This window comes from Nematolebias whitei, chromosome 23, assembly GCF_014905685.2.
Source record: "Nematolebias whitei isolate Nwh7 chromosome 23, NemWhi1, whole genome shotgun sequence".
Classification (NCBI taxonomy): Eukaryota; Metazoa; Chordata; class Actinopteri; order Cyprinodontiformes; family Rivulidae; genus Nematolebias; species Nematolebias whitei.
In genome coordinates, this window is record NC_056520.1 from 22,950,864 (window position 1) to 22,964,540 (window position 13,677).

General features: G+C 40.4%; 1 protein-coding gene across 1 annotated transcript in view; it reads right to left on the reverse strand.

Annotated features, from left to right (window-relative positions):
- The window catches only part of LOC119429101 (receptor tyrosine-protein kinase erbB-4), a 297,900-nt gene that overhangs the window by 143,430 nt on the left and 140,793 nt on the right, over positions 1–13,677 (reverse strand). Inside the window, exons 13-14 of the mRNA XM_037696818.1 lie at positions 10,450–10,582; positions 3,881–3,974 (exon numbers count right to left, since the gene is read on the reverse strand). Of these exons, the coding sequence (XP_037552746.1) occupies positions 3,881–3,974; positions 10,450–10,582 (227 nt within the window). The remainder of the gene's footprint in view (positions 1–3,880; positions 3,975–10,449; positions 10,583–13,677) is intronic.

The window sequence follows — 13,677 nt, forward strand, 5'->3', positions numbered from 1 at the left end:
ATGATGCAGGAGTCCCTATTCCTGCATCTAGAGGTGTAGATGCCAGTGATGGTGGGGAGGCTGACTCCAACAGACTTCTGTGCAGCCTTCACCACTTCATGTACCTCTACAACTGATTACCATTAGGAGTCAACACTATCCAAGATGGCTGCCACAGATAATCAGTCCTAGCAAATACAAAAACAGGTTAGCTCAGTCAGTTTTTGTCACTTTAATTGGTGATGTAACTTATCTGTGCTGCTGATTATCCATGCTGCTGATTATTCCACGCTGCTGTATTCATTCGTTCACCACAGACTCATGTTCGGGCTGCTGTTGCTATGCCATATTGTTTTACATTATTAGTGTTTAGCGTATATCTTAGACCTTTTAGCGTATCGTTTGGCGTTTGTTTAGTTTATATCTTAGATCCTTATTTACTGTTTCTTTTTACACTTTATATTTTGGCTACTTTTGGTTGTAGCTGGGTCCCTGAGTACATAATTTCATTCCACCTCATTTACCACATGGTGAGAAGGACAATAAACCTACTTGACCTTGAACTTGAACTTTGTACCAACAGAGCCAACACTTGGTGTGGCAGTAGCTGAGCATCATCTTTAAAATATGCTCAGAGTGCTACGAGATTGCGTGAGATTGAACAAACTACTGACAAAATTTGATTAATATAGTTAAAAATCGGGCAGCACGGTGGCGCAACTGGTAGAGCTGCTGCCTCTCAGCGAGCAGGTCCTTGGTTCAAACCCCGGTCCAGGGGCCTTCTGGGTGGAGTTTGCATATTCTCTCCGTGCATGCGTGGGTTTTCTCCGGGTACTCCGGTTTCCTCCCACAGACCAAAAACATGCATGTTAGGCTGATTGGTAACTCTAAATTGTCCCTAGGTGTGAGTGGGAGAGTGAATGGTTGTTTGTCTCGTTTGTCTCTATGTGGCCCTGTGATGGACTTGCGACCCGTCCAGGGTGTACCCCGCCCCTCGCACAGTGATTGCTGGACATGGGCACCAGCGACCCCCGTGACCCAAAATGGAATAAGCGGGTAAAGATAATGGATGGATGGATAGTTAAAAATCTGTAAATTTGCAAGGCTAGATGAATTCTAGTTTTTTAACACCAATTTTTGCCAATGCACTCTTGTTGAACTTAATGTTTAAATGTATGTAACATTTTAATGTATGTTGTATCATTCCAATACTCTTGGAGAGTTTGTTGCAGTTGTTTCTGAGCATTTAAAAAAAAAAAAAACCCTCCAATGTTGCAATAAAATGCAAATATTGCAGCTACAAACTCACATAAACAGGTTTGTACTGCACAACATTATGTGTTGAGTAATATCTATAATTTATGACAATGTGTGCACTTTCTTTACAGAATAAAAGGTAAATTTGCAGTGCGGGGTTGATGCCTTCCTAAAGTGACTTTACTGTAAAGTCAGACCATAATCTTTTTTTGTTATTGTTTCAAAGTGTGTTTATTGATATGTTGGTTTTTTTCCAAAAGTATGCCTTTTTAAAACTGCAGTAGCAGTTTGCTCCCATTAACCTACCATCCACATTTGCGAACACCACTAATATAAGTCCAAATGTTCAAAGCTGATATAAATGTTAAGATAGGAGAATATCCTGCACAAAAAAGAATAAAGAAGTTTTTGCATTTTTAAATGTGTTAATGGGATCTCTGACTACTTTTATATACCGTAGTTATACTGTAAAACACAATAGTTCTTAACACTGTATGGTGGTATTGTTCTTTTTTACTAAAAGTTATTGTTTGTGACATGTGAAAACTCCCGTGTGTCCAACATTTTTCAGTCAAGCGAAACGTTTCAGCACAAAAAAAAAAAGAAACTGTCCAGATGACCTGACTGAAAAATGTTGGACTGTATACCTGGATTATTGAGCATGGACTTTGTTGTTGTCCTATGTGTGTGTTCATTACGTTTCACCTAAGGTCGTCACCATTATTTTACCGGTGCAATGCATTCAGGGGCAATGGCATACATCGGTTGTAGTGGAGTCTAATGCACACAGATTCAAGGCTAAAGAGTTATATGTATCAATAAAGTTGTATTTAGTATTTGTCCTTATAAACAAAATATGGGCTCAAACAATCAAATGTGATCAACTTGTGATGATTAATTCATTAGTTCTAGAGCTAATGCTATGTATATTAGCTCCAATGCTAACGTCATATATATTAGCCCCGGTGCTAGCGCGAAAGCTTCTCCGTTCTCTCTGTCAACATTCTTTGGATCAAATTTAGGAGCTAAACATTAGATGTCTAAAATTAACATTCAAGCTGAATGGAGCTTGCAATGGAGCAACCTGTCTATGTCGTTTACATAGAATGTATTGCTTTGAAAATAAAATGGCGACGTCCTTGTGTCATTCATTTTTAAAAGATTATAAAAACTTAACAGTATACAATATTTTTACAGTCTTGTTTTTATAGCTGTAGTAATTGTTTATTAAAAAAGGTAAATTGTTCCAACAAGTCAGAGATGTCTTAAAAGGAACAGAAGGTTTGATAGCAATACATTCAATTCAAATTCAATTAAAAATACTTTATTAATCCCAAAGGGAAATTATTTGTTGTTGTAACTCGTTATCCTCATTTCATTAAGAGATGTTATAGATACTGATGGCTGTAGACAGGAAGGATCTCTTGTAAAGGTCCATCCCACAGTGGATCCTAAGAAACTGGTTGCAGATGCTGTCCGATCCGTCCACCCAGACTTGGCTGGCCTCTCGGTTCCCCCGAGTTGTAGGACCGCCCGAATGCTGGGCAGAACTCCTCCCAGAGCGATGGCCACTCCTCCCAGCAGTCTGCCGAGCTCCTCGTCACTGTGGACAGCCAACTATAGGTGCCAAGGGACGATCCTGTCCTTCAGCTGTCATGACCCATGTTTCCTGCTAGTTCCAGGATCTCAGTGGTCAGGCACTCGAGCACAGCTGGCAGGTAGATGAGAATGCATCCACAGAACATCCTTTTCAACTCATTTGAGATTTGGGGCTGTAGTTGAGATATTATTTGAGCTTTTGAGATGTTAATCAGCTGCTCCTGGTTGTAGAAAACTGCCTTGTTGCCATGGTTATACATCATAACAAATGTCTTAAACTAAAAAATGTTTCAGTAAAAATACCATACCATACCATACCATACCATACCACTTTATTTATAGAGCACTTAAAACAGCAACAAGGTTCTGTACAGCAGAAACAAACAAGCAAAGCACACATCAAAACATAAAATAAAGTAAAATAAAAATATAGATAGGAATGGAAGAAGATAATAACTAAATGGTTAACAGTGTATAATACAGACAGGTTAAAAACAAATCACACAGTGTCAAAAGCCAGGGAATAAAAGTGGTTTTTTAAGCAAGACTTAAAAACAGTGAGATAAGGGGTCTGTCTGACATGTAGTGGTAACTCATTCCACAGTCTTGAACCAGTAACAGAGAAGGCCCTGTAACCTCTGAGCTTACGACGAGTTCCTGGAACCGAAAAAAGCATCTGATTCACTGACCTCAGAGAGTGCTGCGGGACATATGGCTGCAGCAGATCAGCAGGATAAGAGGGGGCAGAACTGTTCAGAGTTTTAAAAACGTACAAAAGGATTTTGAACTGAATTCGAAAGTGAACTGGGAACCAGTGCAGGGAGGCCAAAACTGGTGTAATGTGCTCTCTTTTGCCGGTTAAAAATCAGGCTGCATGGTAGATACATACCCAGTACTTATTCAGGTATGTACTGGATAAGAAAGCACCAGATATGGACCGGGTAATTATCTGGTAAGTACCATATATTTACTTGTATGTACCCAGTTGTACTGTGGATTGGTACCAGGGGATTAGTTTTGTCCGACACAGAATCAGGAGTCTTACCGGGCCGAGGCATGTCATGCTGTCACCATCCATCTTCTCACACTGGCTGTCACACTCCAGGCACACGGATCCATTGGCGAACTCCCGCACATCCCTAATGCAGATATGAACATCAAAATACACATGCATGGATTATAGATCTGAGTGTGGACTCCCACTGAAATATTAACAGAATGTTGCTGCTTGATTCTGAAATGTTCCACAAAAACACAAACTGTGAATCGGGGCTTCTTTGATATTTCTGACTGCTGTCGGAAATCATTCAGTCAACTTAAGTGCTTATTACCATCAATACATTTAGAGAGGATTTTCATTAATACATCTATGTTTTTCTTAAAGCCAAAAGCAAACATATATACAGTAAAATGTTTTTGATCAAAATAGCATGGAGCAACAAAGTACAGCAGGAGAGAAAAATGAGGTTTTAAAAGAAGCATAAAAGTCTAACACAAAGGGAAGCCAAATATTTTTAGCATCAGACACCCCAAAAACTAAAGGTTGACAACATTGTTTCTATGGTTCAATGTGTGTGCATGTGCTTATTAGTAAAATATCTCATGAATGGACTTTAATGAAACTTTCATAAGAAAAATGCTTGAATCTCGTCTTTAGTTGATTAACTTTTGGAGTCAACCCAGTTCAAATGGTGGCCACAGTCAGCATTAGAAAACATATAAATTACTGTTCCATAATTTCCTAACAGAGCACTTCACTCTCAGACTGCAGGTTTACTTGTGGTTACTAGCGTGCCCAAAAGCAAAATGAGAGCCAGAGCTTTTAGTTAACAGGCTCCTCTCTCATGGAACCAACTTCCAGTTTCTGTCCGTGAGGCTGACACATTGTCCAGTTTCAAAAATAGGCTAAAGTCTTTCCTTTTTGAGAAATCCTATACAGTGTTCCCTCACTTATCGCAGGGGTTACGTTTCAGACACCCCCGCGATAGGTGAAAATCCGTAAAGTAGGGACATTATATTTATTTTAGTATTTATATATATTTTAAAGCTTCTAAAGGTGCCACTTCATCAGGTGCTTCTTCAGGTGAGTGCAGTATCTTGGACATCAAATGCACAAAAGAGCACAGCAAAAGAGAGCAGACAGACTGATGCTACGGTTACTGAGCCAATCAGCGCACGGGATACAGAGCACAATGCTATGGTTGGTCACGTTCCACCAATCAGCCAATTGTGTATCGTGTACAATCTTAACGTTGAAAACCGGCGAAACAGTGAGTCTGCGAAAGTTGAACCGCTAAGTAGCGAGGAACTACTGTAGTTAGCATTGGCTTGGTTTTCTGACCTATCCCTGATCCTATGCTGCTATGAGCTTAGACTATTAGAGGACAAATTTACCTCATTTCATCAAATGGATTGTTACAAATTAATAGCTTCTATTTGTAATTATTTCTATACTAAAGTATCCTTTTTTTTTTTGTCTTTCCTCCTAGTGAGGGACTTGCTCGCCTCCATTATGGATGTGCCATTCTGTGTCCGTTCCTCCTTCCCGTTCCACTCAAACCCAGCCGGTTGAAGCAGATGGCCACTTCTGTTCTCGTGAGGGAGTTTTTCTTTTCCACTGTTGCCTTTGTGCTTGCTCAGGATGGGAGACTGCGACAAAATGAAGACTCAACGCAATCTGCTGGCTACGTTACCTTAGATAAATAATGTTACTAATTTAATTTTTATGTACAGATGACTTCTGTTGTGAATTGGCGTTATATGAATAAACTGAATTGAATTTAATGGTGTGGTAGTAGCAGAGAGACTTTTACAACACAGATAAGACATTCTGTTTTTAAAGAGTTATTGCTGTTTCCGCAAACTGCGGGAGCTCTAACAGACTGCGGAACCCGTTAAAGCATTCCAATGGTTTTGTTTCCTCACTTAGATATCTAAAGGAGCAGACAGTAAACAATAGAGCTCAATATTGGGGACATACACTGCAATTACAGTGGCAGGAGCTGTGTATCGCCTTAGGCCAGACTCCAACTATTCCATGTGTGCATCCAATCCATAAATTCATGTCTTTGTTTTGGTGTTTTTTATCTGAATCAGCAAATTATCCTAGCTTTTGAAGTGTGGTGTCTCTGGTGGATGGAGGCGGCCTACTGTCGATAGCAACGACTGCCCATCAAAACCACTTTTCACATCAGAGGGATCGATCCAGCTATCGCGGAGGACGGACAAGCCTAACCCCCCTAGGAGGATGCACAGAGTTCCAAACAAACCATCTTATTCGAGGGATGGGATAATGAGAATGAGTCTGTGTCTGTTTGGTTTGTTTGTATTAGCATCTCAAGCTGCTGGGGTGGGAGAAAAAGTCAACACATTTGTGAGCTGGTTTTATGTGAACTGGCACTGAGAGCTTCGGATCTCCTGAGGGTGTTTGAGTTTGTTGCATTTTATGTGGGGAATATAGAACGGGAATATTTTAGTCTTACTTGTTCTAAATGACATTCCAGCACCCCAGTGTTCAACTATATCAGATTAAAGGGTGATAAAAGTGAAGATAAAATCTTAGCGTTCCTTTTTATTGAGCTGTTCTGTCCGGCCATTTCTCCTTTGATTGGTTCCCATTTTGAACAGAGCAGCTTGTTTCAAGAGATAAAAAAAAAAAAAAAATCATATGATATACCATTGGTAATAAAGAGACCTAGCATCCCATGAGGGAATGCATATCACCCATCACCTGTTTAGAATTAATTTAAGCTACTCTTACAGGAGATTTTAGCTCAGTTATGGTAGGTTTGACAATATATAATAATAGGAATGCACTTGAAAGAAGAGGAATGAAAGTCAGCCGTATTAAGACAGAGTACATGTGTGTGAATGAGATGGAGGCTGGTGGAACAGTGAGGTTACAAGGAGCAGAGGTCACAAAGGTGCAAGACTTCAAGTACTTGGGGTCCACTGTCCAGGAAAATGGGGAGTGTGGTAAAGAAGTGAAAAAGAGAGTCCAGGCAGGATGGAGTGGATGGGGAAAAGTTTCAGGGATGATTTGTGACAAAAAGGTGTCAGCAAAGGTCAAAGGAAAAGTTTATGAGACAGTGGTGAGACCAGCTATGTTGTATGGTCTGGAGACAGTGGCATTGACAAAAAGACAGGAGAAAGAACTGGAAGTGGCAGAAATGAAGATGTTGAAGTACTCAGGATTGACAAGGATGGATAAGATTAGGAATGAGATCATTAGAGGTACAGCACATGTTGAACAACTGGGAGATAAAGTTAGGGAGGCCAGACTGAGATGGTTTGGACATGTCCAGAGGAGGGACCGTGGGTATATTGGTAGTAGGATGTTAGAAATGCAGCTGCTAGGAAAAAGAAAAAGAGGAAGGCCAAAGAGGAGATATATGGATACAGTTAGAGAGGACATGAAGGTAGTTGGAGTGAGGAAAGAGGATACAGAGGACAGAGTGAGGTGGAGGAGGATGACTCGCTGTGGTGACCCCTGAAGAGGGAAAAGCCGAAAGAAGAAGAAGATGGTAGGTTTGACAAAGTTGTAGCCATTTTTGTGTAGGCTAAGTTTGATTAGTTTTGGTAGTCGTATAGAATTGGGATGATGTACATCCACTGATTACTTTGAGAGCTTTTTAAAAATCCACCAAAAATATATTTTGCTTAGATAACAGACACGACTATAACTAGATCTGGGTAAAACTATTATTGCCCTTTGAGTGTTACAAATGTTTACTAAGGTCTCAAAGGAGATTCCCATTGCAACACTCCCCTGACTTTTCATTCCCTTGCTCCAAAGTAAATTAGATTTGTCTCCTGAAGCTCTGTCCAATGGAATGCTTTAGAAAAGACTCAGTCAGTAAAGAGATTTCTCTTTGTTGGTAAGAGTGGAGGGGGGGGGGGGGGGGACTCACGGAGGAGACAAAGACCACTGCAGCGGTGCTCTCTAGGGTCATTTCCATTCCGTCAAAGCCGTTCCTCCTGATTGGCCTTCTTCACGGCTGAAAGTGTGTGCCAAGGCCCCATTGGGGGTGACCTGATGGGGAGGGGGGATTATCCCCGCTTTAGCAGGACCGTGGCCGACCATTCAGATTTTAGAGCATCCAGCAACCCAGAACATGGCCAACCCACCAGAGCAACTTTTTAATTACCCACTTTCCATGCCTCCCTTAGCCAATCCCGCCCTCCTTCTTGAGTCCCAATGGACACCATCTCAAGAATTTTTCTTTTCCCATCTTGCACACCTTTGTGCTCCCTTTCTTTTACTTAACAGACTTATAAACTAAAGGGAATTAGTGCCTTTCCTCATTAAGAATGGATACATAGACCAAGAGCGAGCTGAAGAATCTTAAGGTTTAAAATTACCAACCCTGAAAACATTTTTAATGAGCTCATATTAAAATCTTTAGAGAATGACTTACAGCACTCAAGATCAAAGTAAAATTTGACACAAATCTATAGTGAAAGTAATAAAATGCAACAGAACAACTCAATTCAAGAAAACAACAAGTAGAATATGGCAAACTAGAGATTAAAACAGATAGTAAGAAGTGTGAGCACATTATTAACGGTTTAACTGTACAATATACCATAAAGGAGTGAATGTTGAAACAATTTCTATCAAATAATTTTAGTAATTAGAACATTTTAAACTGGCAAAATGCAGCCGATACAATAGTCCTAAAACCGTATTGTAGAAAATAAGAGATAGTTTACCTACAATGAAAGCTGTTTTTGTATTTCTAATGGTCAGTTAGCTGTATTTCAGCTCTGCTATATTAATCCATCAAATGTTTTTAAAGCAGTTTTTCAAAGGATGTGGTGGATTTACATCAGGAGCATCCCTATCTTCATCGAATATCATCAGAAATACCTATCAGAATTTAATTCAAAAGCTTACTTCTAACCTACAAAGCTCTCAACAACCTAGCTCCATCTTATATTACATATCTTATTGTTCCATATTTTACTAACAGAGCACTTCACTCTCAGACTGCCGGCTTACTTGCGGTTTCTAGAGTTTCCAAAAGCAGAGTGGGAGGAAGATCTTTCAGTTATCAGGTTCCTCTCTTGTAGAACGAACTTCCAGTTTCTGTCCGTGAGGCTGACACATTGTCCAGTTTTAAGACTGGACTTAAGACTTTCCTTTTTGATAAATCCTATAGTTAGGGTCTGATTGTTGCTGCTATAGGCTTAGAGTACTAGAGGAAAAATTGACACAATTTTCTTAAATGGATTGTTACAATTGAATAGTTTTCATTTGATAATATTTCTGTCTTAACATGTGATTCTTGACCTGCCATTGTGTATCTGTTCCTCCAAACTGAATTGAATCTTCTACATTATATCATTGGTTTATTTGTGCTTGTTGTTGGAATTGGTTCATACATTTCCCTCGCAGCAAAAAGTTCCCGGGGTTTAAACTCAGCTAAGGCCTTTTCTGTATGAATTTTTCATCCGTTGTTGTTTTTTCTCCCAGATACTCTGATTTCATCCCACAGTTCCAAAACATACTTGTTAGATTAACTTATCATTAGACCTACTTACATAATTAACTTTGAAAAAGAAGAAGAAAACAACCTATGAATGGATAAGTCCAGTGACAGGAAGCAACAAGTGAGTCTACAGAGCATCACTCGCAGTACAATGCCTCACACGCACCGACTGCATTTACAGTTAAGGAAACAAGTGCGCTTCAGACGCTGCCTGCCACGAGCCTCTCCTTCTTCTTCAAAGCCTTTGCTGCGAGGCGTTTCTTTTTTTCCCCAACTTCAAAGCTTCCTCCTACCAACAGCACCAGAAAGGACGAGCAACAAGTCAACATGACCGAGGGTTGCATGTTCTCACAAAGCCTCCCTCGCACACATGAATGCACTCTTCTCCTGCTCTCTGAGGGAAAACACAAGCTTGACATCACCGCTTACTTGCGAGAGCGGCACACGTATTTATAGCGGATGCTGCAGGAGAGCCGTCTTATTTTTGATGAATGGCTTCATGTGAGCTGATTCACCATGTCTACTTGTTCATTCAACATTTATTTGAGTAGCAAAGACAAAGGGTACTTGGACAAAGTACCTCCCCAGGTTATTTGGCAATCTTTTTCATGTGCCTCTTGGCAAAATAAAGACCTGGGGTGGCTTGAATGCTGAGTGGTAAGAGCACCTGGGTGCAAATTGCCATCAAGTAGCTGTAACACTCAATTATTTCCTGCCTGTCTTCATTGGACTCACTAAAGGGCTTTTGTCACACATTTCAGTAAAAAAAAAAAACCCACATCTGTCAATGCTTACAGGCATTTTTAATGTAATCCAACAATATATTTTAAATTGATTCTAGTTGATGGATGCAACGCACAGCCAAATGTTCCTTTGACAGTTGACTCATCTCATTACGTTTATGCCAATCGGCAATTAGAGTTCCCTCCATCAGAGCCCTCGAGGATATAATAAATCCATTCTCATGCATTAAAACTGTTTAAATTGATTTTATTTCCTCTACTGGTCACATACTGCTGTCCACTCAGGAATTGTCGCCTCTTTCTGAAACCATAAAGATCTAAGATTCTGTTCCATTTCTTGTGAATCTGATGATGGTTTTATTTGTGCGGGGTCTTCTCACCCATCGAAGAGGTTGCACGACTCGACGCAGGTGCGGCCTCGTTTGAAGTAACGGCAGGAGAGACACTGGTCGGGCCCCGGGCCCCAACATCCGTCATCCGAACACATCCGAGCGCAAACCATCCGCTGCTGAGCTGCAAGAAGAAAATAACCAATGTGAATATGCATTTGCACACTTCTAAACGCAAACATAAAAATAGAACATCAAAGTTCATGCTCGATAATCCAGGTAGAAAATCCAACATAGTTCAGTCAGGTCAATGGGCTGTTACTTTTTATGTGGTTGAGACGTTTCGTCCTTCATCAAAAGGACTTCATCTGTCCGAGAAGCCACAACAGAGTCCCACAAGCAGCAAACCCTAGAAACCTGGATTACTGAGCATGAACGTTGATATTTAGAACCACTTTGGCTATGGCTGCCTCAGAGGCATCAACGAGGGAGAGGGCGGGCCCCAGAAACCATCTTATCACCATCAAGCTGGTTGGTCCACTACGTGGGTTTGCTGCTTGTGGGACTCAATTTGTTGTGGCTCCTCGGACTGATCAAGTCCTTTGGATGAAGGACGAAATGTCTCCAAAAAAAAAAAAAAGTAACAGACCAGATGACCTGACTGAACTTTGTTGGATAAAAACAGAACCGGTTACGAGTAAAAGAAGCCATGCAGGTGCCACATGGATGAAACTTGCTTCACCATGTTATAGATGTCTTGCCACACTTGTAGGCTAATTTTGATCACTTCATTACAACTATTGCATGCTCAGTTTATATGACACCATCGAAATCTGCTTTAGATTTATTCCAAAAAAGTTCAATCTGGTCCTCTGGACATCCAAAAAAAAAAAAAAAAAAGCAAAAAAAATATAGAAACGTTTCGTCTCTCATCCAAGAGACTTCCTCATTCTGAGGAGCTGTATTCAGCTCAGTCTCTTAAATAGCACCTTCTCAGAGTGGATCAACCAGTTTGCTGCTGACAACCAAAACCAGCTGCTCACATGGTCAAGAAGGACCATCAGCCTAACAATGGATCATTAGCACACTGATGGCTGTTTACTATTCACAGGGAGCTGAGTGATACTAGCAATCACAGCATTGTAAGAGGGGGACAGACCTGGATTATTGAGCATGCATCAGGATATTTAGATTTATTGTTTTGCATTTGTTTATGCTGATTGACCCAGCTTTTAGTTATTTAAAGTTTTAGTCTAAATATACAGGTTATATCTGTATTTGTTCAGGCCTACGGAATATTATGACTTCTGTCTTTGTCTTATCAATTAGCATGTATCCCATTACCAATTATTTAATTCATTAATCTGTCTTAGCATCGTCTTTTTTAGGGATGCACGATATTGGATATTTGGCCGATATGCCAATATGTTAAAACTTATTTGGTCGATAACCGATACCAATACCGATATTTTTCCCCCTAGACTTACTTACAGACTACATAAATACTACATTATTCAACAAGGTCTTTGTCAGTGTGGTCTGCTACCAAATGCAGATGCCAAAAATGATGTAACACTTCAACCTGGATTATACTTATTCATGACATTTACTCTCTCTAACACAATGACAACACTTGAGCAGTGCAAATTTGTAAATTTTCACAAATTGAAACGCAACCTGTTCACAAGCGACAAGCGAAAAGTGCATAAGTACTAGTGAATTAATAGATATACTTGACAGTTTCTTAAATTAAAAATTAACTTAAAACAGAAGCCTTTTATATCGGTGAGTTATTTTGATGGAATGGCCGATGTCCAATATTTAACTTTTTCGCTAATATTGGCCGATACCGATACCATGCCGATAATATCGTGCATCTCTAGTCTTTTTTTCTAAAGATCCCTTTCACACTGGATGATAACCCTGCTTTGATGAAAATAATCATCCACAATGTGAATGGACTTTAGAGGGTTGTGGCAGTTTTCAGTTGCAAAATAAAAACATAATGGGCTTTCCTATGTGCATAATAGAGTGTCAAATGTTGTGGAGGATGCACAAAAGTTCTGAAGTGAGGTTATGATGATTTATTATCGTGGTAGCAACATGTGCAGGTGTGAGATGGATGTAAGGCCTATAACCATCGGTGTGGCTGGGAATTCAGGGGAATTTTGGTAAATGCCAAGAATGTTTTTCACTGCTAATGTTACTGTTAATGTTGAATAATGTGTGTGAGCTCAGAGAGGAGCCTGCAGGCACCTGATGCCTCTGAGTCTAAGAGGCTGAGGTCATCGTGCTGATAAGTGTGTATAAAAACCACTTCCTGTGCACTGCCTGTTGCAGATTCTTATGATGGAGGCCGAGATGGTGTACGGGCAAGGCAGCCGACTTGGGACCCGAAGGGCCCGGGTTTGATCCCCGGTCATTGCACATCTTGTGGTGTCTCTGAGAAGAACACCTTATCCCCAGTTGCACCCTGTGCGCTTTCAATAGCTGCCCACTGCTCCACCTGGTGGTGGATGGGTTAATTGCAGAGAGCCAATTTCGCCATTGTATGGGAACATACAATGATGACAACACATACGAATTATTATTATTATTATTATTATTATGGGGCTTTGAGCATGTAAATTTGAACATTTGTATAAGCCCGTTTCGTGTCTGTCTGCCCTTGCAAGTAAACCGTTTCGTGTTTGGCTCCATTTTTGTAAGTAGATGAGGCTTTTAATGTTTTGGATCACAACAACTTAAAACTCTTTCTCCACCAAAATAAGTAAACATTTGTATTTTCCCTAAAATATTGTTCAAGTTGAGAGTAAAATTCACATTTTTGTGGCCCATGAGTCATTTCATCTGGATAGTTTTGGCCCACGTATGAGAACATTTGGACACCCCTGTCTTAGTGGTTCTAGCCTCAAACATTGTTTTGCTAATTTAGAACTGCATGTTGTAACTGAAGGTAGGAGTAAGAAGATTAATATTCCAAAACCTCCACCATCAAAGAGAACCCCAACTAGAACTATGAGCAGCCCCCCTCTCCCCACAAGTTGATCTACAGCAGTCAGTGTCGTTCATCCAGATTTGCTGTTCTCTCAATTTGATGAGTGACACACACATCCCCTGGAGAGTCGCCTGGTGGGGGCTGGACCCTCTGTCAACAGCAGAGCAGTCAATGGTAGACAGTAGGTTGAGCCTAATGAAGAGGCCTGTATTAGCTCCCATCGATCGATCTCTAACACACACACACACACACACACACACACACACACACACACACACACA